This window comes from Cololabis saira, chromosome 18 (genome assembly GCF_033807715.1).
Source record: "Cololabis saira isolate AMF1-May2022 chromosome 18, fColSai1.1, whole genome shotgun sequence".
Taxonomy (NCBI): Eukaryota; Metazoa; Chordata; class Actinopteri; order Beloniformes; family Belonidae; genus Cololabis; species Cololabis saira.
Window position 1 is genome coordinate 20,716,798 of NC_084604.1, and position 26,599 is coordinate 20,743,396.

Genomic DNA, 26,599 nt, shown 5'->3' on the forward strand with positions numbered 1-26,599 from the left:
GCACAAAAAAATAGAGCACTATTTAGCACTAAGTTTTCAGGCATCAGGAAACCTGAAGTTGAACTTAATGTTCTACTGGTTATCATTCACAACTATGTTTCACTGCCACCGGAGAAATGAGTGATAAATCCCAACATATTGATGAGATACCAACAATGTAAACCAAGAAGCCGTTTGCTGTTATTCCATAATAGGCTGGTCAATGTAAATTATAAAGCACAACAACAAGGGTATCAGCACTTTATATCACACACATTTTTAAATATACTAAATAAACTTTAAATATACTTATTGAAATAGTTTAGGTAAATATGTATAATAAAGTTTATTTCCATTTAAATATGTGACATGTAAATATTCATTTTTCCATTACTGCAACTAGTAATGTTCATGAGAATGTTCATCAACTGCAGCAGAGTGTTTGACATTACACTTCAACCTAATAATCACAAATTTGCATCAAAATGTGATTTACTTCTTTAGACTACTTCCACGCAGATTTAACAATGGACAAAAGGATAATTTTAGTTTACTCCAAAGTACACAAACAGGGTAAAAACATCAAGATGAAGGACCATGTGTGTGACATTTAGTGTTTCAGAGTGCTGACTGCAAAAACACAGGATGTTACAGAAACTTTGATGATCAAACTTTAAAGAAAAATGCAGTCGTCAACTAGTTTTGTGTGTGCAGCTTATTCTTCGTAAAAAATAAAGATGAGAAGAAAAAAACAATAACAAAAATGAAGTTCTGTCAAAAGACAAAATCATATTCAAGTCTGCACTAAAGAGGAATCTGAATTAAAGACTTGCGGTTAGTCTCTAATTAGTACAAGCTACTATTATGAAAATGAAATCTTTGTTACATGCCAAGTTAAGAGGGTCAACCCTATGATCATTAGACATTTGTTTTTACACTAACCTTTTACTGATATGGACCCACCATTCCATATTAACATTGTAAAGAGATGCATCCCTCTACTGTACAGACAGAAAGATGTGGTTGATGATGCTTCTCAGCCTGGCCTTGCTCTATATTCCACTGAGATTTGAACCATTATAATAGTCTACATTTATCTACATTTGATAGTCTATATAACAACTGCATGGAGATGCTCAATGAAAATATTTTTGTAATTTCCTAAAACTAGAAATCAATGTGATATGAACAAATAGTTGGTGCCGATCAACCTCGCATCAAGAGATCCCAGCCAGATTGATCAAATAATCTATAATCTTCTGAGGGATCCTCTAAAAATCAGGCCAGCCTTAGATTTAATGTATACCAGTCGCTTTTGCAGTATTTCAAATTAATCTGCAAATAATGTATAAAGATAATAACATGAGTTTAAAAAGCTTATAAAAGCCCATTACTAGACTGTTGGAAATAGTCAACTGTGCAATCAAGATGGAATACTGAACACAGCCTACTCAGTAAACAATGCCAAAAAACAGATTTCCCTACAGATCTAGACACAGAAGCCATCAGAACAAACACAAATCACCCTCGAGCTTTCAGAGGAGGACAGTGGGATAATTTGCCTGTCACTTTCATCCTCGTCACACCCGCAGCTGCCATGCTGTTTCAAGTCAGTTTTAGACTAGTTGCAGTGCAGTGCTTGAGTCTGGGTAAACAAAATAACTAAATTCATCTTAAAAGAGAAATTAATTAAAAAGAAGTGTTTTAAGTTCCTTTTTCAACATTTTTGGTTATTTTCATCATCTGCTCTCTTTATTCATGATATAAAATTAACAATATTAAAAAATATATATTTTCTGTATTCATGATATAAAATTAACAATAATTATAATGATCAGCTGCACGACGGTACCAACTGTTGATACCAGATAACATGCGACACATTTTGTTTTCAACATTCGAGAAGTTGCATCATGTTAAAAAGCTCCTAAAACTTGACCAGGCAAGTCCCTCTCACCTGAACTTTTACTCATCCCCGTTTAAAAAAAAAAAAAGGCTCCAACTGTTGGAGCTTTTCAGAGTTAGAATATTAAGAAAAAATTACAAAACTATAATCTACTTGGACATACTGGAGATCATTTCCAATCCTCTGTTAATGTAAAAAGTCTAAATGTTTTCTGCACCTCAATAAAATAGCTTGAGAATAAATGCGCACATTTTTGTAGACAATTATTTTCAGGCTCAGCAGGATTATCTTAGACCGCAGGCTAAAGGAAACCAACTGACAGATACCTTTTCAGGTGCTTGCCTTGATTTGTCCAGTACTTTGAAAACGAGAATACCGGAAACATTTGTTTTCAAAAACTTACTCTAAATGTTTTCATATTGAAAAAACATACGGAGGAAGACTGTTTAAGATCATGGTTAAGATTTACAAATGTGCTGGAGAAAGAATTTACACAATACTCTTCACAGGTCATGAATGTAAACAGACTGTGGAATAACTGTTGGATTTTCACTATTCTGCTTGTTATTAGTAGCTGAGCTCCACACAATTGAATAAAAGAGAAAAAATAAATCAGGGATTTCTCTTTTTAGACAAAGCAGTACTACAATTTGCAGACAGGACACATACCAAACTCTACCAGGCCTCCACCCCACATGTCTGGTCCTACCAACAACACACACACTGGTACATCAACTTAAAACAGCATGCAATGTTTTATACTGGCCACCCTTATTATCCCACACAGTGTCACATTTCATTCGGTGTCATGAATACACTACTTGTCAGGCTAGTTGACACCGACTTGAAAAGGGCACACATGTATGTCTTCAAAAAATAAAATAGTTAAAAGCAAACCCCTCTAGTATGCAACATTGGCTCTCATTCACCTCTGATCTTTCAATATGAGTGAAGTGTTAGTTTATTTAATGTATGGATCAGGCTTTGATAAGTATGACATGGGTAGATCAAGATGATGGGGTCATTTTTCAATTTTCTCAGAGCTGTCTAACAATAAACACATGGTCTACCACCATCAACACACTGTAGGACGCCAGCAGCTCCTTCTGTACTGGTCACAGGGCTTGTGATTCAAAGACTTGTATGAAAGCACTTCTAAGGTGTTAAAGCACATCGATGGCAAAGTATCCCTCCTAACCTCTTCCTTATCATCACACCAAGGCTTTTATAAACCCTCCTACTATCTTGGGTGGAAGAACAAGGGACAATTAAAAGTATCGAAAATAAAAAACAGAGAAATCCCCTCTCTTTATTCATGATATGAAATTAACAATAATTATAATAATCAGCTGCATGACGGTACCAACTGTTGATACAAGATAACATGTGAAACATTTCATTTTCAACATTAGAGAAGTTCTTGGGTATCTTGGGTGGAAGAACAAGGGACAATAAAAAGTATAGAAAATAAAAAACAGAGAAACCTCGGTGTTGGCAAAACACTAAGAACAGTAATTGATGTAATGCACTTTGCCACAAAGTTGTGTCATACTTTGAAATGCCTTGTGGTCAACTTTTATAAAAGGTACCTGAATGGAGAGTAAAAAATGTACTCGATAGGAATATATACAGGACTGTCTCAGAAAATTTGAATATTGTGATCAAGTCCTTTATTTTCTGTAATGCAAAAATGTCATACATTCTGGATTCATTACAAATCAACTGAAATATTGCAAGCCTTTTGTTATTTTAATATTGTTGATCGTGGCTTACAGCTTAAGAAAACTCAAATATTCTATCTAAAAAAATTTGAATATTCTGGGAATCTTAATCTTAAATCCTTAATCCTAAATTAGAAATAATTGGTTAAGGTATGAAGAATAAGAAGCGCCCCAAACAATGTTGCAATACGTCAAGTATGGATAAATTAGACTATAATATAATATCATGAGACAGGACTGATTAACTAAGAAAGAAACTCTTCTAATAATACCATAGGATTTCATAATTTTTTTGCATACATACTCAATATGTTTTCCCCAGGACAATTTTTCATCCACTAGTACACCAAGAAATTTTACACATGAAACTTGTTGGATTTCAATATTATTAATTTGGAGCGTTAAATCCTGCTCAGGAAAAAATGTGTTTTTGTTTCTAAAAAGAATATAATTTGATTTATTTATATTCAAGGAAAGCTTGTTCGTCAGAAACCATCTTGAGGCGTATTCCAACATGGTATTGGCATTTCTTAATAAACATTCAAAATTAGAATGCGACATGACAAAGTTGGTATCGTCCGCAAATAAAATGGGCAGAGAGGACTCAGACATTACAGCAAAATCATTAATAAAAATTAGAAACAGAAGGGGCCCAAGAATTGACCCTTGAGACACACCATAACGTAATTTTTCTTTCTTAGATTCATGACCATTAATACAAAAAATATTGTTCTCTGTTGCAAAGATAATCTTTAAACCAAGTGATCACCACATCTTGAAGACCATACCTATGGAGTTTTGACAAGAGAATACCATGATCAACGGTATCAAACGCTTTAGAGAGATCCAAGAAAATTCCTATGGCAAACATATTTGAGAGAACATATGTGAGACTACACAACCAGCACTGCTCACAGTAGACCACATACAACCTGACAATAAATGTACATAAGGGAAATAATGTGCAATATCTTTCACTCACTGCAACGTGCAATTATGTAAATATCCATCTGTAAATATCCGTCTGTTATCTTTCTATATACTAGTATTTCTTATTATTTATCTTTCTTCTTATTATTATTATTATTATTGTATACCAGTTTACTGTTTATAGTGTGTTATTATTATTACTGTGTTATTACTTTTCTATTGATGCCTCTTGTTTTTGCACTATCCCCTTTGCTGCTGTAAACTGCAAATTTCCCCTCTGTGGGACTATTAAAGGTTTATCTTATCTTATATTTTTGTCCAGAGCAGTAGAGATTTTATCGATAAGTTGCAATAAAGCCGTATAAAATAAAGAACTTTATCACAATATTCTAATTTTCTGAGACAGTCCTGTATAGGTCCACTTATTTATATATATATAAAAAAAAACAACAGTACTGTATCCCTGTCCAGTTGTTTTAAACAAAGGCCTGAAACCTCAGCAACAGAGCAGCAAACATCTGCACAAGCAGCTTCCATTTGAAACGTGTTACATCCGATATTGTGGTGGTAGGCTGCATGTAACCTCCACACACCCAGGCGTGCACCAGCACCCCGGCCAGGACAGCCTATTTCATTCATCCTCTTACCTTTGAGCTGCGGCAGCGGCGACAGCTCGAACGGGGCGCTCTGAGTGCGGTACTGCGACGAGCCCTGGGATTTTCTCTGTCTCTGCGCCTTCCTCACGGATTTCCTCGTAAACCCGTCCACTTTCTCGGATGCAGAGATGGCCGACATTTTGATGATGAAAAAAAGCCCCCCCTCTCCTCAAAAATAATAAATCACTCTGGAAGATTTGAGGCAAGCCTTTGTTATATCAGATGTTTCTTCCTCTGTTCACATCTGCACCAGAAACACTGGATCATCCAAATCTGTCGCCCCTCTGGCCGAGCCTTGTGTTAGTCTGTGTAATCCAACATGGTCTGTCGGTACAGGGGGTTATATCACGTCCATAAAATGCATCACTGGGGTATCTTTTTATTTCTGAGAAGCGAAACGATCTTGAAAATATGAGCTAAACAGCCAGAACTAAACACTCAAGGCACCGCCCGCACTAACCGCCTCAGACTGATACTGCAAAGTTGTTAAAATATCTATTTTTGCTGCTTCTTCGCGTTTGCAAACGATCTGGCTGTTGCAAAATTTAAGCAATACATTGTAATTGGAGAAAAAAGTTCCCTGGATTGAATGTCAAGTCCCGACTTTCACACGGCAGCGCTAGCTGCACCGAGCTAGCATGCTAACGTTAGCCGACGCTAATGTGCGACAGTTGACGAAAAAAAAGTTACAGATGACAATTTTCTCCATGAAATGCATCAAGCTTTCATCGCAAACAATCAAAAAGGCAACGGTTTTAATCCTGGCTGGACTCCCGTTGAATATATATGTTTTTTTTAAGAACTATCCGCGGATTGTTGAAGTTAAATTTCGCTTGACGAGTTCCTTTTACCATTTAAAAGTTAACCGCGTCCTCAAAAGAATGCCTATGGCTCGGTTATATTCCTCCCTGGCTGTAGGGCGACAGTTTGGTTTTCACGGCCTCTAAAAAGACCAAGAAATAAGTTGTGGTGTCGAAGCAGGCAGCCATAAACACTCCCTGCCGCTCCGCCGCTGTCCGTCTCTGCCCGCCGCACTCAGGCGCTCACCGCCTACGTCATTGATTGACGGCGCTGCCGGCCAATCAGCGATAGGGAATTTTAAAACTGGAAACTTTTTTAACCAATCACCGCGTATAGAAAGCGGGCCACGAACATGTGACATGTGAAAACAACTCGATGACGCTTCTCCGAGGACTAGAAAGCCTCCGTGGTAAGTCAACCCTTTTCAAGCATGGCTTACTATCTTCTATTAATGGTCTAATTTCAAAACTAAAAATCGTATTGTGACTTACCAGGTGTTAAGACCTCAATAGAACCCAAATTGCTGTGTTTATCCTTTTATTGGCTTACTTTTTGATCTCTCAGTGAAGGGTTTTAGAACCTAAAATGTTTTAATGCTTTATTTCAAAGCCTCTGATCAAACTGGAGACACAAAATAAAAAGCAGATTTATTATTTTAATAATTATATAAAGTATCACCCCAAGCTTGAATGTTATGTGTATATCCATCCATTTTCTATACCCGCTTTATCCTTTGCAGGGTCACGGGGGTCTGCTGGAGCCTGTCCCAGCTCATCACAGGCGAGAGGCAGGGGTTCACCCTGGACAAGTCGCCAGTCCATCGCAGGGCCACATATAGAGACAAACAACCAGACTCACTCACGGGCAATTTAGAATCATCAATTAACCTACTACGCATGTTTTTGGACTGTGGGAGGAAGCCGGAGTACCTGGAGGAAACCCACGCAAGCACAAGGAAAACATGCAAACTCCATATACAAAGACCCCTGCCGGGCCAGGGCCACCACGCTGCCCTGTGTGCATATATATTATATTACTCACTCTCTCACACACACAATTTGTGCCATATGTAGGCCATTTACAATTTAATAAAAATGTTACAGGAAACGTCAGTCCAACAAACATTTGGTTATTTTGTACATATAGACAACTTAAACATCACTTCACATTTGCTTAAGAGGAAAATAAAAACACACCTTGCAAATCTTATGTGCAACACTGTTGTAATGCATAAAGAAAACAACAAGATAGATATGAACTGCTTGTTTTCAAACTGTTACAAAGCGTATTTGTGAACTGGTGACTTTTCAAAGGAATACAGTCCTTAAAACGGACAAAAAAGTTGAAAAATTAAAAAAAGAAAAAAAAAAATTTTCAGAATGTACACTATCCACACCAGTAGGCAAATATTTTCTCTGCAGAAATAATACCAAATGAAACTTCTGACCAATCAAAGTATAAAATACAAAATAACTTCTGAAAGGTATTTGTTAAGAGTAAAATTGTAGATTTACTTTGCAACAACCAGAACAGATTATCATGTAGGAGCCAAATGCAAAACATTGGATGTAATTGGGGAAAAAAACAGGTAATGGTAATAACAAAAACATCAAATACTCAGCATGACTGCTTTGTTGATCTCTGAACACAGAATACGTGACATTGGGTTGACAGAGGCGTAGTGTCTGTTTAGTCCACTTAAAAAATACCCGAAATAAAACATCTTCATGGCTATGATGGTTCACTCCAGAGGCCTTCTTGCAAAATACATTGAGATTTTCTTCATGGTCTGTGGTGAGTGGATAGTCTGGAGAAACACAAATGAACAAAAGGTCAGCCATGCAACTTGAAGGTGTATGTGACAATTATAAGTCTCGGCCCTTGAGTTACAAAAACAAAACATTTACAAAGAGATTAGGAAAAAAACCTGTATGTTCTAAGGTATGAGAGATACGCCATAAGAAAAATCTATGCACGTAAAACAAGTGGAGAACCAGTGAAGTGAAGATTCCTAAAGCTTTATAAAAATTATATTTCATAAATGCATTTCGAAGGTGGTAAAACTACCTGTCAAAAGGTGAAAACTGAATAAAGGTTATGGTTGTGCAATAAGGAAAATTACACAGATTTGTACTTACTGGTGAAGCCGGTGTCCTGTTTTCTTGTTTCTTACAGGTACTGGGACTCCTGGGTGAGCAAGGACTTCTCTGACCTTTCCTCATTTTTTTCCCCATCTCTGACAACCAGTTTTTTGCACTAGGAGAGCAGTTTTCCTTCCCAGCCTGTGCTGATGAGCCCTGTTTGCCATCTTCTTTGTGATAGTCTGTCTGAGCTGGGCTCTGCTGAGCAAGGCAGCAGACACCCGGCAGGGCACGGCTTCTCTTGGCTGCAGGCTGGAGCTCAGTCACACAGTCGCACTGCTTGGCACCATCGCAGTCCAAAGACGAGCCGCTGCCAGTTTCCAGCCTGCGTTTGGCTCGTCGTTCTGTCGGAGAGGCGCTGCTCACTGGGCTCTGTTGACACAGGCTCAGCACCGGACGGGGTGGAGGGGTGACCTGGCCGGGCGATCCTTGGGTCGGGGATAACCACTGCTTGATAGAGCACGGTGTTCTCTGATGACCAGCAGGCCTCTTAGAGGGGATGGGGGACGTGGTGCTGGAAGGGAGAGGCAGGGCAGCTCCGCTGGGGGCACAGGAGGCAAGCAGGGGGGAGGCCAGGCCACCAAGACTCTCTGTCCTCTGGGTCTTGGCAGGAGTTCTCTCGGCTGTAACCGACGGTCCTTGAAAACAGAAACAGTCATAGTAGTTCAGAGTGGGGAAGTCGGTGCACATATTTTGCACCTTAAAGCAAAATAATCCGGTGAAGACTTTTGCTCACGGGCCGACATTTCCTGACGATACATCCGTAAAAATACTACAGTAATGCACAATTTTGTATACTTCTGTCATAGTGACAGATTTTAAGGGGTGGAGTTAGTACCCACGCTTCAGTCCACTTCCCCCTCTCCTTGCCATCGATCTCTAAGGTACTAAAAACAACACATGAGGCAAATATACAGATAGAGAAGCTGGATACTCAATGATGCCACAGAGCATCCCGCTGCAAATCTCAACATTTAATTCAATGACTAATTTTTAAACAAGCAGTCACCAAATATACATAATGAAGCCCTGGACATAAGACACTACAAAGTGCACCTTTAGGAGGACAAAATGATGCCACACCACCCCTTACTCATTAATCTGGTATTGTCAATGGCTCTTTTGTAAAAACACAATAGATCTGTATGTCCCCATTGTGTCAAAAGTTTGATTGAGTGGTTTTCAGGCAGGGCTACAGGGATGTATCATGTACTTTCATGTTTCACATGCTTCTCTAAGAACTCTGAACTAATGACAGGATATTTTAAACAACAAAACAAAAACACCTCTGTTTATATGGCAGCTAAACAATAAGTCTACAAAAACCCAACATGGTAGACAAATACTTACTTAAGGGAAGCGTGGGACGTGCCCAACCAACCAAGTTGGCTTCCCCCACCGATGTCTGTACTCCGTCAGTTTTCCGGTGAAGCCGCCAGATCCGTACCGTGTGGTCATCAGCGCAGGAAGCAATCTGTCACCAGAACAGGGAGTTTTAACTATAACTTAACCTTTGACTGTCAAACCTACCCTTTACTACAGGGAAATACAAAAAAAGAAAAGTATTTCTCTAGGTTGTACAAAAGTAAAAAGAAAACCCATGGAGACTTTCTGGCTCACCTTAGTAAAATCTGTTGGACACCACACGACGGATGTCACTTCCTCATTGTGACCCTGTAGCATCATGGGAGGATGCTGAGGGTCAGATATCTTAAAAAAAAGAAGAAAAAAAACTGAAACAAATGTTCCCTCAGCTTTAAACCACAAGTATCAGTAAAATGCGGAGAACATACTTTCCAAATGTATGTGTTTTTGTCAGTGGAGCCACTGGCCAGGAACTGGTCGTCTGGACTGATGGTGGACTTGACATAAAAGGAAGAGTTCTGGTGGCCACTGAAAACTGCCACTGTGGGTGAAAACAAACTGTACTGAATACCACCAGATAAAGCTTCAGTTGGAGATTGAACATAAAGTAAGGGGGAAAAAAAATTTGCTAAAAAACGAAAATTAGTAAGAAAGAATGCTTAGTATTTCGACGAGTTGTATCAAAGCAGTCAATAAATAGCAAAATATACTTCAACTGTGTTTTTATCAATCATCTCGGTTATTGCTGCTTAGGACTTTAGATAAGTTATTTATCACATTTAAATTCATAGATATTAAAAATAAGCCTGTACCTCCCACAAAACATTTCGACTTTTCATTGCACCAACATTGATGTTTCTGCTCTGCACACTATGAAAATTAAGGCACAAAACATTTGCACCATCTAGTGTTGCATTGGTGGAAAGCAGAAAAAAGCCCATTGTAGAGCAGAAAAGAGGTTTACCTGGAGTCCGTTTTATTCCACAGACATTGAACATGTAGATGTTGTCGTCCGTGCAGTTACACATGACGTTGGATCTTGAGGAGTCCAGAACAAGCCCTGAATAGCCTGCAAAATGCATTAAAAAAAGAAAATACAACCAGCTTATTTGTTGTTTGCATATTTCAGAAATGTTGATTTGCCTGGCCATTTTTTAACACACAACTAACCCAGCCGCATCCGTGTGCAAGAGCCAGCGTACGGATATGTCTGCAGAGGTACAGGCTCGTGAGAGTGCGCAGTGTAGTTCTTCCTCAGATCCCATATCTTGACGACTCTGAGGAAGAAAATGAAAAGTAAAAATGACCATCCAAATCTTATACAATATTTCAGTGATGCTTTTCTTTTCTTTTTCAATCGAGGAGAAAGTTGATGTGAAGAAGCAGTGCATGTTTACCCATCAACAGCCCCAGAAGAGATGAGAGTGTGTTGATCCCGAAACAAAACTACTGTAACACTCTGCTGGGTGTCCTGAAACAAAAAAACACCCACTGATAAGCATTCAGTCTGTGACAGCACACCCTTCCCTGTTTTATATTTATTCTTATTTTTAAACAAGCAGGGTCAGTTGGTAAAATAAAAAGTAGAAAAAGAAACTCACTACACTAGGAGCCATGCCACGCATGCCACTCCGTCTCTTCTTCGTCTTAGAGGAGGAGTTTGTCTCTGCTTTGTTGTGCGCACCGCTGATCTGCTTCACCTGTCTGTAAAAACCATCTGATAGAAAGACAAAATTAAAAACACTGTTTGAGTAACGGAACGAGGAGCTTGCAATGCTGTCGCTTTAGTAGCAGAGGTTTCGAATACGTACCCTTTTTGCTGCACCTGATATCCCAGACCATAATATTTCCATCTCTGGCCCCAGTGCAGAATACAGCTGTTAAGAGGAAGACAAGGCACCAATAATACATGTGATGTTAGTGAAAATAAAATAATCTAATAGCTGTTTCCTGTGTGACACATGCACTTCATAAGTCAATCCACAAAACAACATTTTTTCTTTCATTTTTGAAATCAGATCGGTGTCTTTTAAAAGGTAATTAAGGCCACATTAACCCTAATCAGCAGATAGATATTTTACTGGACAAAAAAACAAACAAAAAAAACAGCTGGAGTTGAAAGTTACTGCCAGCATTTCCTGGGTTTAGGCAGACTTTTGTTTTTGGATGGCTTTAACCACAAAGGTGAAGGCGAGGAGATGTTTAAAGTAGAATGATACAGCATAAAAACAAACAGTCAAATCAGAAAACGGATCTGGGGGAGTCTGTCTGTTGACAATGTGTTCAACATTTTGAAATGAAGCAGAAAATCGATACTGTGGGTAGGCAGACTGTTCAAACAAGCAGGAGCAGGATTGTAAAACCAGTATCATACAAAGCTCCCTGTATGAGTACAGGGTTAGTGTAAAGTATACCTTTCTCTTCTGGGGCGAAAGACACAGATTTGAGGCTGCAGAGGTGGCCCTTAAAGCTGCCTAATGCGTCTCCTGACTTCACATCCCAGAGCCGGGCCATCTGATCACCTGCTGCAGTCACCTGAGGAAGGCATAAAAGATGGAAAAATGTTAAGTCAAAGCTTCTTTTGCGAATAAAAAGGTTTTTTTAATGCTAAAATCTTATATAGAATGAATTTACACTTACAAGCTGAGGCTCTCCTGGGACCCACGCAATGTCAAACACCGCGTTTTCATGAGCCATCCATTCTGTGAAGTTCACTGAGTTAGTCACTGGCATTTCTAATTATGTGCAAGGAAAACTATGAACAAAGTCAAGACCAGTACCTTTAAGAATAGGGTTTTTGCGGTTCTCTGTGTTGTAGATCCTGACAATGCCTTCTTCATTTGCTGATGCGAGGGCATTCTGCAGGTTCCCCGCTAAAAAAGATGAGAGACCCTGCAGTTATTCAGATAAACCACATTATTACCACCGTCTTAAGGAATAATGACATATGCAAATGAATTACCAGAGCAGAAAGCCAATCCAAACGGTGGCACAGTTTCGCCTGTATTCCCGTAGGAGATGTGCTCATCATGTCGGACGCACTCGTAACCTTCAAGCAGTGAGCTCAGAGGGATCCTGGAGCGAGGATCTGCAGCTGCAGGGAGAGTTGGACAGAGATGTAAAGCCACAACAGAAATGTTTAGCTGTTCATTTAGAGGAGTTAACCTGAAATACATTTGTGTTAGATCTGTTACATCACTGTACTTTTTTTCTTTTTTAGTTTGACAAGTAAGTCAAGTCTTCCAGTGGAAGTATAATGTGACAACGTTCTTCACAAAAAAAAAAACAACTATATATCCTCAAGAAAACTATTAATACTATACGTATACGCACATGACACCCTGGTTATTTAAGTACATGCCGTATATGATCATACTTTTAGAAAGAGGAAGTGTGAATAAAAAGATGTAAAATAATCACAAAATGAAACAGAATGGAAACTAAGAAATGCAAAAGCATTCACAAACTTCCTTTATACCAGTCATTTTTGTGCTGATTAGAATTTACTTAGGTATGGAAGGTTTACAAAGAGTAATGCAACTTTTTGCAGAGAAAGGTTTACATTTTTCTATTGGGACCAAAAGTTTTTACATAAAACTTGAACAAAGAGATGCTGAAAAGGTTAGGTCAACTACAAAATGACAAAAAAAAAAACAAAACAAACCAAAAAACAGTGAGAGAGAGATCAAAAAGAGAGAAAAAAAAAACTGAGAAAGGGCAGACTAATCCCCCAAACTGACACATGTAATGGATGCAACAGAAAAAAATGGTCATATTACACAATAAAGGATGGGAAATCTACGTCGGGAGACAAAAATAAACGTTACTTTGATTCCGTCTTTCGTCTCCATAGTCACCACTTCGTCAGAACAGAAACCCGTTCTTCTAAAATATACATTAAGTTAATGTCATCAAGTTGGTTTAAGCTATTCTCATCTTTACGTTTGAAAGCTTGGTTTAGCTGAATCATTTTACGCTGGTATGGCTTCAGAAGACTTACACACCACCTTTGTACTCAGGACTGAGGCAGTTAATCGGAACTAACTCGGAGCAAATTCCCACTGAAAAACAACTAAACCAACGATGCTGCTTTAAAACTATAAAGAAACTCGGTCACTTTTTTCCTGCTACCCCGTGGAGACCTAGCTACAAGTCTCCACTAGCCCCCGCAGATGTTTTACGATGAACCCCCAACAATATCCTGGTCCCTCAAACAGCTCTTACCATTCCTCCTACTTCTCCCCACTTCTCTGCCAACAACGGAGCGGAAAAGCATCCTTGCAATCCTGCAGCAGGCGATCTGAGATAAAGGTTTATATCGTAACTTAAGTTTTGGACGGATCGTTCACTCGTGTGTCCCCTTTTTCCGTGTTGCTGTCGGGCTCCTTTCCCGCGAACAGATCGTGTCTGCATACCGACCAAATTACCCGCCAACATGACGTAGTGCGCACCTATTGGATTCAACACTACTTCCGTTTCCGGTGTCTTCGCGCTGCTTTGTTAAATTCTGGATTTTTTTTTCTACAACAGAAAAGGAAAAGATATTTACTACTATTTTTGATTTGGGTTTTTCTAAAGACAGGCTGGTTCTTTGGTAGAAATATCAAAGTTCTGCAAGGACACATTACAATACCATACTATAAATAGGATTATGTAGTTATTTTGAAAGAAATAACATACAAGACATCTGCCTATTACCACCTGAAAAACATTGCTAGAATTAAGGGGGTTCTGTCCAAACAAGACATGGAAAAACGTATTCATTTTCAGTAATTGGATTATTGCAATGGCATCTTTACAGGCCTTAACAAGAAATCAATCAGGCAGCTTTTGTTTTGTATTACCTAGCTTATTCTATTTCTCTCATCACCTTTTTAGTCTCTCTCTGTGCAAAATAACAGTAATTCCCCCCTTTTCTTTTTTTTTACAATCTTCCCTACAAAGTGCTGCTTCTTACCTGTATGCCATTCAATGTTATATGAATTTAAAAAGGTCTCCAATGTAAACAAGTGTAATGCTTTCTTGGAATAATGCCTTTTAGTTTACTTTGTATCAGCGAGCCTGTACTGTCATGAAACTGTACCTGATCCTATGCAATTCTTCTAATAAATTCTTCAATCAATCAATCAAAAAAAGCTGCAGCTGATCCAGAGTCCTTACCAACACCAGGAAACTGGACCACATTACACCGGTCATGAAATCACTACACTGGCTTCCAGTGAGTCAAAGGATATAGTTTAAAATCTTACTGCTGGTCTACAAAGACCTGAATGGTCTTGGACCAAAATACATGGTTAATCTGTTAGTTCCCTATGAAGCTCCCAGACCCCTGAGGTTCATCTGGATCTGGTTTGTTGTGTGTCCCAAGAACCAGAACCAAGCAAGGTGAGGCAGTTCAGTTATTCTGCTCCTCACCGGTGGAACAAACTTCCTGTAGACCTGAGGTCTGCTCCAACTGTCAGCTCCTTTAAATCAGGCCTAAAAACATTACCGTTTACTGAAGAGTACTCCTAAATTAAATACTTACCTGCTGTATTCTACTGCCCTTACGTTTTAACAACTTCTGCTTTTTATTATTTTATCTCTTTTCTTATCATTTTATTTCATTTTATTTGTTATTTACTGTTTAATTGTGTCTTGCTGCTTTTAATGTTGATGTAAAGCACTTTGAATTACATTGTGTTGAATTGTGCTATACAAATAAACTTGTCTTGCCTAAAAATGTCTGTTTAACATAAACTGTAATTTACCTAAATATGTCTGTTAAACCCAATGAATCGTCTGATGTTTGACTGTTTTAGAAAACGTAATAAAACAATGTTTTATTGTGAAAAGACCGGATGTTGTGTCACTGGTTCCTTTCAGTGTTTGAACCAATCAGTCATTACAACATTGTCTTGCTACTGAAATGCTAATGGCTCATGCGTGCTGTCAAACATTTCAGTTAAAACTTTAACAATAATGTCGCTTTCAACAGCAAGATCGTTCTTATCAGAGGCTTGTTATGGGGAACAAGAGCTCGACGCCAACTCCGCTCTCATGGAGCTGGACAAAGGTGCGTTAGCTCATTTGCTAACGAGGTAGCATATTCCTGATTGGTTGTATTCTGATCAGAAGCATCGTTTTTTAATCCACGTTTAATTCAGAAATTGTGACTTTATGATACATATCTGATATGTTATGGCCGGATTGATGTGTATAATTGCAGGGCTTCGTTCGGGGAAGCTGGGAGAGCAGTGTGAGGCTGTGGTGTTGTTCCCCAAACTCTTCCAGAAGTATCCTTTCCCCATCCTCATCAACTCAGCCTTCCTAAAACTAGCAGACATCTTCAGACTTGGGTATGGTAGCCTCGTGCATTATTCATTTTAATTGTATAATACATTCTTGGAATGCAATAGAATAATCCCTATAACAACATGCAGCACATTTGAGATGCACTATGCAGTAATACATGAGTGATGAGTGAAAATTAATCTCTTTAGAGCCTATTGTTCACCACTATACACTGCTCACTTGTGGTCAAGCTATAAAAAAGTAAGCTTCCACAAACTTCAAGTTGCATATAATGACGCTATGAGAATCTTACTCAAAAGGCCTAGATGGTGCAGTGCAAGTGAGATGTTTGTAGCTGCAAGAGTCAATACTCTCCAAGCAGTTCTTAGAAATGTAATGCACAGTTTCATGTGCCATTTGGATGAGTCTGTGAATGGCATCATTGTTAATATAAATGACCCTGGGAAGAGCTGTGTTAGATACTCCTCTTGTCTCAGGAGACATATGCTTAAAAGCCTGTATTTGTAATTCTTCCTGCTGGACAGGTTTTATGTATTGTATGTATTTTGTCCTATGTTATGTTTTTGTATGGACCACGAGTCTGCAATAAACTTCTACTATCACTAATACGGTTGAATTAATTCATCACCAGAGTTAGGGTTATCTATCCAGCTTCAGCAAGTTATTTAATCAAACTTTATCAGTGTAACATTCATTGAGGGCATTGACAATAAACTGATAACATAGACCAAAAAGGTCTTAGAGGTTGATACCAGTGCACAAGAAAAATGATGATAAAATACGTTCTACAGAAATTCCCATCATTAACTTAGGTTAGGGTTGGATTTGTTGCATCGTTCATGTATTTCACCACATTGTTTTTTGCAGGCAGCAGTTCAAAAACAAAAATCTGAAGACATATCAGTAAAGTAAAAAATGCCATCAGAAATAGAAAGCTATTTTAAAGCCCTTTTTGCTCCAGGAACATATTATAAATACCCAAAGCATTTTCCAGAACATAGGATGAGTTCTTCAACAGTGAGTTTTACTGTGCTAAAAACACACTTGATTAAAAAAGCCCGTCTCTCTTTTCAGCAACAACTTTCTGCGTCTGTGTGTGCTGAAAGTAACACAACAGAGTGAGAAACATTTGGAGAAGATTCTCAATGTGGATGAATTTGTAAAGAGGGTGTTTTCAGTCATCCATAGTAACGACCCCGTGGCTAGAGCCATCACCCTGAGGTAAAGTTGTGTGCAATGCTGTTTGGTACAGACCATGCTCAATATCATTGAAACACGATAAGTGATGTCTGCTTAGCAACCTGCACAACCTTCCTGACAAATGAGATAAACAAATCTTCTGTTGCTTGGTGTATTCAGGATGCTTGGAAGTTTGGCTTCTATTATCCCTGAGAGGAAGAATGCCCACCACAGTATTCGACAAAGCCTAGACTCTCATGACAACGTGGAAGTGGAAGCCGCTATCTTTGCTGCTGCAAGCTTCTCTGCACAGTCAAAGTAAGGATGATCATTGCTGAGCTGTTGTGTATAAAAAAAGAGGCAACCCTTAAGAATCAATGTAATTTGTTTTTCTTCTTTTTAATTTTCAGAGACTTTGCTGCTGGAATTTGCAACAAAGTCAGTGAGATGATTCAAGGTAGAATTTCCGTTCCCAGATAACAGGCAGATTACATTTTACTTTGTCAGACCTATTTTACCAAATTCATAGATAAGTTATGTCCAAATAGATCTTTGTTTTTTCCAATTTAAATAATTTTCATTCATTTAGATCTTTGCTTCCTCACCAGGTTTAGATACTCCAGTGGAGTTGAAGCTGAAGTTGATTCCCATGCTGCAACACATGCATCATGATGCCAGCTTGGCATCCAGCAGCAGGGAGCTTCTGCAGCATCTGGTGAACTCCTACCCTTCCACCCCCATGGTCATCGTCTCGCTGCACACATTCACTCAGCTGGCTGCCTCCTCCCTCATTGACATCCCAAAGCAGGTATCTACCTTGTCACAGTCAAAGCGGTTACTTCATTGTGAGATATAATTGGTGTGGGGTTTTGTCAATTTCCCAGAGGGAACCTCCCAAAGGGATTAATAAAGTCGTCTGAATCTGAATCTGAGGACTCAGATACGTGTGCTTTGAAAAGTTAGCTGCCAATATTAAGGTTCACACTCTGGTACATTAAAAAAAAAGAAAATCTACATGTGCTGACTTTTCAATCATCTCTTTAACTTTCCAGTTGCAGCTTCTTCTTCAGTACCTTAGAGATGATCCAAGAAAGGCTGTGAAGAGACTCGCAATTAATGACTTGAAGCTTCTGGCTAAAAAAGCTCCTCATCTCTGGATCAGAGAAAATACTCAGGTCCACAAACTAACTGTTAATTTGAACTAGAACTAAAATCTGCATTTATTCTAACAGGCTTTTATCTCCGTAGATGCTGTGTGAGTGTGCTTTAACCATCCCTTACATCAGTTTGAAGCTGGGGATGTTGGGTGTCCTCTCCACCTTGTCGGGAACAATAGCAATCAAGCAATATTTCAGTAATACAGCAGGTAAACATCTGTTTTTAAATCATTCGATCTTAAATTTAATATGGAATGATTTTATTCCAGCAAACCTGTATATATTATTTCTATGAAAAGGAAGTTAGCCCTGAACTGTGCCTGTAAAATATTTCAGGTGTCCCTTCGGTTCCTCCGCGGCTCACTGACCTGGTTAAACTGGCTCAAGAATGCTGTTACCACAGCAACCTGGCTGTAGCTGCACACGGGGTCATCGTGCTCTGCAACATTGCAATTTCCTGTCCAGAAAAAGGTTAGTTTCTGTGGTGAATGGATTTCCTTCAGGGATTCCTCTAGTTCCAGTTTCCAGTCAATGCTTTTATTTTAATCTCAATGATGGTGTTTGCTATTGTGTTCAATTATTCATTACTGAGTTGTGTAATTTCCTTCATTCAGATGTCATACAGTTGGAGCAGGACACCGTTTTGGGAGTAGAGTCCCTTCTGATGCTGTGCAGTCAGGATGGAAGCCCGAGTGCACAGGCCACACTCAAAGTAGGACAATATTTTGAAGACAAAGGTCATAGATGACATAAGCAGAGAGCTGGATGTTGCATATATATCATCACCCTCCTAAAATCATGGCCTGAGTCATATTTTTCAAAAAGTAAAAACAACTGAACCAAATATTTGATCTAGTTTTATTTATTTATTTTTTTGTTTTGTTTTCTTAAAAACTTGAGAAAAAGTATGCCTTTGGCCTTTATTTTAAGAGGGTGAAGATATTATTGTTGGCACAAACATTTCATTGTGATATATAATAATGAAAATTAATGTTTGTATTTTGGCAGAAAAAGGCTGGACATGTTAGTAGTCTTGTTTATTTATTTTTTCACCCTGATTTAAAGGGGAAATGTCCAGTTTTTCACAAGCTGTGCAATTTCACGAATTCTTGATTACCGGTACATATATGTTTAAATCTGACATGCTTTGGTGAAACTATAAACGACATGCAGCACACAGCTGTCTTTACATTCTGTCCTAGAGAGTGGACTGAGCCACCCAGCAACACTCCCGCCCCTCTGCAAATATGTTTTCGACAAAATTACACTTAATAACCTCTGAAGCACAATGTTACCACATGAGAGCGTACAGTACCTTCCCTGAAAGCTCACATTTGTGCAAACGGGAAACTAAGCTCACACTACCACACATCAAATTGGTAGAAAAATATATGATGTGTAATTTTGTAACCAAAAGCATACATTTCCCATAATCTGCCGTTCATCCCTGGGCAGCTGAAACTGATCCATTTTCAGATGACTTAATGACTCGGTCACATTTGAGGGAATATTAAGTGTTGTAAAGCTGTGGTTATCTTCTGTCCCCGCTATTAGCGAAAACCTACCGTGGTAACCTTAGACAGTTGTCCCGGTGAGGCAACTGCTTATAGTTTTATGCACCAAGTAACAGATCAACATTGATGAAACTACCTCGAAGAACCACATTTGACATTTTAGCAGAGGCAGTTTACTAAAGAATTAATTATAGAAGAGAAACTACAAACAAAAGTAGATCTAAGGCTACATTGACACTGCAGGCAAAAGCCAACCAACTCTGATTAAACCAGAAAAATGTTCACACTGAATTCTGGTATAAGACACATTTAACAAAACTAATTGGAACAACGGAAAAAAAAAAAAATAATTTTGGCAAAAAAACAGAATTGAGTATTAAGACCTGCAGTGTGTGTGTAGCCCCCGATTATATGATCAAAGCGACTTAACTGCCATGTAAATGTCTTTTGTGCTGCTTTAACATCAAACGACACATAATCTGTGTCCTGGTCTTATTAGGTGGAAGTTTCATATTATCTGTGTGATCAAGTCTGCATATGCATGTTTTTTTTTCTCATTTTACGTGCAGAATCTGTGCTCTGTGTGTCAAGAAAAAACAAAACGAATAAGGCTGCGTTCACAGTACAATGCACATTAAAGTACTAATATAGAGTAAAATTTGATGCGTTTTATGTTTTCCAAAGGTAAAAGGCAAATCGTGTAGATCTTCTGTTTCAATGAAGTCACTTTAAGAGGCTTATACAATGTTTGAGGAATACTAAAAACTTTGCCTGAACTTTCCCCCTTACTGCAGACGGCCCTCACCTCATTGGTTAAGCTGTTGAAAAGTCGACCGCATCTCAGCCAGTCTGCTGTGGAATTCCTGCTCGGCCAGCTCCACTTGTCCTTTGACTCCTCCCGCATCCTCATGTGCCACGCGTTGGCCGCCATCGCCACACACCTGCCTGTGCTTGGAGATGGCATGCTGGGAGATCTGGTGGATCTATACCGAGTGGTCAGTCACTCGTCCACTTGTGAGCAGCAAGAGCTTCTGGTGAGTGGTGACACATGTGACAGTGGGAATTAAATAGAATTATGTTAGCTTTTATGTGTCAAAGGATTTAGATAATGTTTCAGAGAAAGGTATTTGTTTTGTTTTTCAGTCATTCAACTGAGATTGGGTTTAGGTTTAAAATGTTTTTCTTGCAACTGATTTTGAAGATTCACAGTCATAAACCCCAGCTCCGATTCCTACAGGTTTCCTTGGCAACAGTGATTTTTGTTGCAAGCCAATCTTCTCTGTCAGCTGAAGTGAAGACAGTCATCAAACAGCAGCTGGAGAATGTTGCCAACGGTTGGACTGTGTATCGCATCGCACGGCAAGCCTCGCGCATGGTTAGAAAATGTTTTTATGGAAACGGCATCTTACGTAGCTATGAAACAGGATAATAAGACTCATTGTTGATCTGCAGGGATGCCATGAGTTCTCCAGTGAGCTGTACCAGTGTCTGCGGACGCGTGTGGCATCAGAGCACTTCTACTTCTGGTTGAACAGCCTGAAGGAGTTTTCGCAGGCTGAGCAGTGCCTGAGTCACGTGGAGGACGGGGACTACAGCGGAGCCATGACTGCCATCGCCGAGGCTCTGCGCTCCTACCAAAAGGGCATCGCCTCCCTTACAGTCAGTTAACTCCCAGGCATCTGCTTGTCAAAATATATCAACGCAGTGACTTGTTCACAAGTGACAAAGGGCTTAGAGCTGTTGAAAGTCAGTCATGAAGAATGGTGTGATTGGATCTGATTTACAAGCATTTCAAACTCTCCGTGACTTTGATGACCAAGCATAGATTGTATTTCGTTCAGTCAGCTAAACTAGGTCTGCGTAATGACTTATCTGATGTATTCATGTACATTCATGGCATTAATTTGTCCCTATAGGCTGCCAGCACTCCTCTGAGCCCGCTCACATTCCAATGCGAGTTCATTAAACTGCGAATCGACACTCTTCAAGCTCTGTCGCAACTCATTTGTACCTGCAACAGCCTGAAAACCAGCCCCCCTCCTGCCATTGCCACCACCATCGCTCTCACTTCAGGCAACGACTTACAGCGCTGTGGCCGCATCTCATTGCAGGTGAAATGCTGACATTTTCCATAAAAGGAGTTTATTCTTTTTCAGTAAGACAACATTTCATTTTGTGACAATGTGAGCATCAGTGGCAAAGATTTCTGTTATATCCTACAAGATATTGCAGGATATAACAGGAGGCTATATGTCAAATTTCAGTAAAGCTGTATCTATATTACTGCCAATGTTCAATTCTGGCTGCTATGCGTTTCCCTTGTTTTCTCTTTATCAACCAGTTTTATTATGTGTGGTCAGTCTTTATTTAATGCTCTGGGGCCTGTTTCACAAAGGTGGTTCAACAAACTGAAAGTTCAGTCCAATACTGTGATTCACCATGACAACGGATAGCAAGTGATCTTCCTATTTTAGTTCCCTGAAACTGAACATATTAGTGAAGTGATATAATATATATAAGCATATATTCAGAAAAAAGTACAACACGGTCCTTGAATCGAAAAAAAAAAGTTGATGTCAGAGAAAACTGCAGAGCGTGGGAATGCGTTGACGAATTAAAACAATTGACAACTGTTTTGCATGAATACAAATGAATGTAGATGTATTTTGTTCTGAGTGTTTGCCGTCATGTAGGCACAATCCTGGGAGTGAAAAATAAATAAATAAAAATAACCTTTAAAAGGTTGAAAGTGAAATAGCCTTTAAAACATATTTTCAGACACCTAACTTAAATGTAACAGGGTTGGTTCTGTTCACTTTAAGACATTTTTCAGAAGGATGTAAAAATCAAAAGATAAAAACATTAACGAAGCTAACTGGAAATATGAGTGTAGTCAATACATCCAACAAAATCTTAAAGGGAAATTTCTTTACTCACGCAAGTCTGAGCAGGATACTTATAATTTTAAACAATTAATGATATCCATTTTTAAATCATATGAATTCATCATGACATTGTGGCTACTGAAAAAAGAAAAAAAACTGGAGCGTATAAATGTGTGAGTTGAAAGGAAAAGAAATCTAGGTGGTGGGGGTTGTTTGTGAGTTGGTCACTTTTCTCTCAGTTCTGCCTCATTTACTTTCTAATGTAATAGAATAAAGTATGTTCGGTATCCACGTAGTTATAAATAAAAGGGACATTTCCAAATAAATAACAGCTAATAAAATTAACAACCCATGGTATTTTGTGTGAAGTATGAAAATACTAGATATTTGTGAAGCACAGAAGATTATGAGGGTATAGGCTGTGATTAAAAATAAAGACCCGCACTTTAAAAAATACAAGGTAGTCCGAGGTACAAGTCTGATTTGACCACATTAAAATCTAGTGGGAGCCTCAATAAGCCTTTACTCTACTGACACAAATACAATGTCATCGTTGTGTTACATGTTATACCATCGATTATCTGAATTTCAGCTTCATGAAGGGGAGGAGACAGAAAGTAAAGTAACTGGATGTAAACCTGCTCTTGATCAGGTTTACTTCACAAAGTCAATTACCGCGGGAACAGACTCGGAGTGAGTTACCTCAGTTTTTGAAAACAGCTCATACAAACTGTCTTGGTTTGGGTTAAGTAACCTCACTTTGTGAAACAGACCTCAGATGAGTTAAAGTTAGAAATCCAACTAAATAACCCCTGAAGTAAAATTGTAAAATGACTTTTGTAGATCACCTGTGAGCAGGATTTGTGAATCGAAGAGGAATAAATTAGCCCTAATGTAGTTAATCATGTTGTTTCTCCTGTTCCTAGATGAAGGTATGCATGGATGAGTTCAGAAGTCTTGCCACTCGCTACGCTGATTTACACCAGGCGTCATTTGATGCTGATTATGCCACCCTTCGCAATGTGGAATTGTATCCTTGAACATACATGAGTTCAGTTTTGTCAGTCCTGTGTTGTCTGCTGTAATTTAATTCTTAACTATCCATTCAGACAACAACAGAGCTGTTTGCTTGTCTCTCACGTAATCGAAGCTTTGATACTGGATCCACAAGCTGCCAGGTGAGAGCTGCTGTGGTAGCTGTATCATAGATTTTGTTTCCAAACATCTGAGAAAACTCCAGCGCAACCCACATGCATCATATACAGTCTACGAAGGAGTTTGACAATATTCTGGTCAGCAGCCTTAACAAGATGCACATTTGTATTCTTGAGTTGTTGTTTTTTCCCTTTAAATTCAAATCTCTTTTTCTATTACTCACATCATAAATATGTTTTTCCTAGCAGGTGTTTGACATACCGCCTGTTTCTGTAATCTAGTTTTCAGGAATATGGTGCTCTGGGGTCAGTTCAGACGGAGAGTGAATATGAACGACGGATGATGTCAGTTTTTAACCGTGTGCTGGAGGAAGTGGAAGGCCTCACTAAGAAACACCCTCCTGTTTCACACCTGGTAGGATTAACAGTATTCACCAAGTTTCCAAGAACTTCAGTGGACTTTCATTCTGGTTTAATTCAGTGTGTTCAGATTTTAAAGTGCAGTGACTGACACAAATGCAGACTAGATGTTGCTCATTTAGTTTGGTAATTGTATTTCCATGCGACACTGATTAGTGTTCTTTTCTGTATTTACTCTATTTTTTTGTTTATATGTCTTAACACCAGACGTATCTGACCTTTTATGTTTGTAGTTTAAATACCTTGCTTAAATACACAAACTTTCTTACCTTAATGCTTTGTTTGGTTTTTGTTTCAGCATACAAGTTGTCTGTGTGGCGCTGTTATAGCTTTGCTCAAGGTCCCTCTGTCTTTCCAAAGATATTTCTTTCAAAAGCTTCAGTCAACTAGCATTAAGGTAACTGTCTGAATCACTTACAGTTGATTGTTAAAACAAAGTATGTACATTTCAATGCAGGTGCACTCAGTGTACCAAAAATAATCTCACATTATTTGCTCCCGAGAAAACATCTCACCTGATGAATAATTTGAAATTTTTGACATTAAACCGCTTATTCCCATGAGGTTCATCCACCTATGTATCTTATTTTTTTTAAGCTTGCCCTCTCTCCGTCACCACGTACATCGAGTGAGCCGATCCCTGTGCAGAGCAGTCAGCAGCTGACTCTGAAAGTGGAGGGTGTGGTGCAACACGGTTCCACACCAGGACTCTTCAGGAAGATCCAGTCTGTCTGTCTCAATGTCACCTCAGTTCTCCAGACCAAGACGGGGCCTGAATACAAGGTTTGTCGTCTTCATTTTTGTTTATTATGACAAATGTATAAAAAAAAACAAACAAAACTCAGGTTTAACAGTTTTAAGGGATATAAACAAATACAGCTTCATACTTTTGTTTACTTTTCAGATTCCACTAGATACTAAAACGAATGAGATCGAGCAGCGCGTTGAACCTCACAATGACTACTTCAGCACCCAGTTCTTGCTGAACTTCTCCATCCTGGGGACCCACACGGTTACTGTGGAGGCGTCTGTGGTGGATGAGAATGGCATTGAGTGGAAGACGGGGCCCAAGACGATGGTATCCGTCAAGTCTCTGGAGGATCCTTACTCCCAGCAGCTCCGCCACCAGCTGCAGCAGCAGCAGCAGCAGCAGAGTGGAGCTCAGCCTGCCTCTCAGAGAGGTGCATATACTCGTTTCTAGTGATTTCCTATTCAGAGCTTCCCAGTATGACCTAATAATTGTGTACATACATTTTCTTTTTTCAACGATTAAAAGACGTTTCATTTCTATGCTGCTTACTTTGTGTAATTATTTTTAAAGGATAATTTATTTGACTTGAAGGATACTTGCATTTAAATTTGAAATACACAAAATACAGAATACAAGGCGCACATATAACCTGAAGAAGAATATTTCATATATGCAGTAATCTTTCAGGACAATGTAGTGATCTAGTGAATGTCCTTGACTTAATCTTTTCTATATAAATGCAATAACGCAAGCAGCCATCAGGGGGCAGACTGTCACTGACCATCACAGAAAATCTGTTCATTAACTTAGACTTTTTAAATATAAATGTATATGTTGAGTTTATTTTCAGTGAGGATGAATTTTAAAAGATTTACATTAAGAAAAATCCAAACTTTACCAAACCACTTTGTTAAGTTAATTCTAACACAGAAAAAATCAAAGTTTAGATTATTTAGATTTTATGTATTTTACTGAGATTTCGGATATTGTTTGAGTCTTAATGGAACATTTTGCAGAAAATAAACAATTTTTATCACGTTTTTTTTAAATAAAATATATCAATGTGACCAGAACTGACATATCAAGAAAGTTGTATGCATAAAAAAAAAAATCTGTTTACTTGTCAAAATTAAAGCTCCACGAAACCTCCTTAGTTGAAAAATCCAATTTTGGATTACATGTTTTATGAAAGTGGTGATACTTCTCTTCTTTCATTCTTCTAGGGCTGATAGAAAATATAGTTTGAATGCAAGACAGCTCCAAAATAACGAAATCAACCAACATATACAGGACTGTCTCAGAAAATTTGAATATTGTGATTTTCTGTAATGCAATTACAAAAACAAATGTCATACATTCTGGATTCATTACAAATCAACTGAAATATTGCAAGCCTTTTATTATTTTAATATTGCTGATCATGGCTTACAGCTTAAGAAAACTCAAATATCCTATCTCAAAAAATGTTAATATTCTGGGAATCTTAATCTTAAACTGTAAGCCATAATCAGCAATATTAAAATAATAAAAGGCTTGCAATATTTCAGTTGATTTGTAATGAATCCAGAATGTATGACATTTTTGTTTTTTAAATTGCATTACAGAAAATAAAGAACTTTTCTAATTTTCTGACAGTCCTGTAAAAGGAAAAAGTTTTATTTTGAAGGTCGACGAGAGAGGTTTCCGGTTTCCGGCGCGGTTAAAGGCTGATTTATGGTTCCGCGTTACCAACGCAGAACCTACGCC

The 26,599-nt window shown here is 38.6% G+C and overlaps 3 protein-coding genes across 4 annotated transcripts in view; 1 reads left to right on the forward strand and 2 right to left on the reverse strand.

The window, feature by feature from the left end:
* ppp2r5a (protein phosphatase 2, regulatory subunit B', alpha isoform) overlaps positions 1 to 6,229 on the reverse strand; it is a 57,487-nt gene extending 51,258 nt beyond the window's left edge. For both annotated transcript variants that reach the window (XM_061707363.1, XM_061707364.1), the window contains exon 1: positions 5,184 to 6,229. In XM_061707363.1, coding sequence (XP_061563347.1) covers positions 5,184 to 5,331 — 148 coding nt within the window. In that variant the 5' untranslated portion in view covers positions 5,332 to 6,229. The remainder of the gene's footprint in view (positions 1 to 5,183) is intronic.
* An 831-nt stretch (positions 6,230 to 7,060) lies between these two features.
* dtl (denticleless E3 ubiquitin protein ligase homolog (Drosophila)) lies at positions 7,061 to 13,909 on the reverse strand. The gene is made up of 15 exons (XM_061746667.1): positions 13,724 to 13,909; positions 12,462 to 12,593; positions 12,280 to 12,372; positions 12,140 to 12,201; positions 11,914 to 12,034; positions 11,311 to 11,376; positions 11,101 to 11,216; positions 10,897 to 10,970; positions 10,670 to 10,776; positions 10,464 to 10,568; positions 9,928 to 10,040; positions 9,755 to 9,844; positions 9,485 to 9,608; positions 8,132 to 8,772; positions 7,061 to 7,800 (listed from the first exon to the last, which is right to left on the reverse strand). The coding sequence occupies exons 1-15, from the start codon at positions 13,773 to 13,775 to the stop codon at positions 7,735 to 7,737; spliced, it is 1,962 nt and encodes a 653-aa protein (XP_061602651.1). The 5' UTR covers positions 13,776 to 13,909; the 3' UTR covers positions 7,061 to 7,734.
* Positions 13,910 to 15,380: 1,471 nt separating this feature from the next.
* Positions 15,381 to 25,392, forward strand: ints7 (integrator complex subunit 7). The gene is made up of 20 exons (XM_061746427.1): positions 15,381 to 15,554; positions 15,708 to 15,837; positions 16,868 to 17,014; positions 17,153 to 17,290; positions 17,383 to 17,429; positions 17,581 to 17,780; positions 18,025 to 18,147; positions 18,221 to 18,338; positions 18,466 to 18,600; positions 18,744 to 18,841; positions 20,438 to 20,677; positions 20,881 to 21,018; positions 21,096 to 21,302; positions 21,560 to 21,754; positions 23,455 to 23,558; positions 23,638 to 23,706; positions 23,965 to 24,097; positions 24,401 to 24,499; positions 24,700 to 24,885; positions 25,007 to 25,392. Exons 1-20 carry the CDS (start codon positions 15,461 to 15,463, stop codon positions 25,301 to 25,303), a joined length of 2,898 nt encoding a protein of 965 aa, XP_061602411.1. The 5' UTR covers positions 15,381 to 15,460; the 3' UTR covers positions 25,304 to 25,392.
* The last annotated feature ends 1,207 nt before the right edge of the window (positions 25,393 to 26,599 follow it).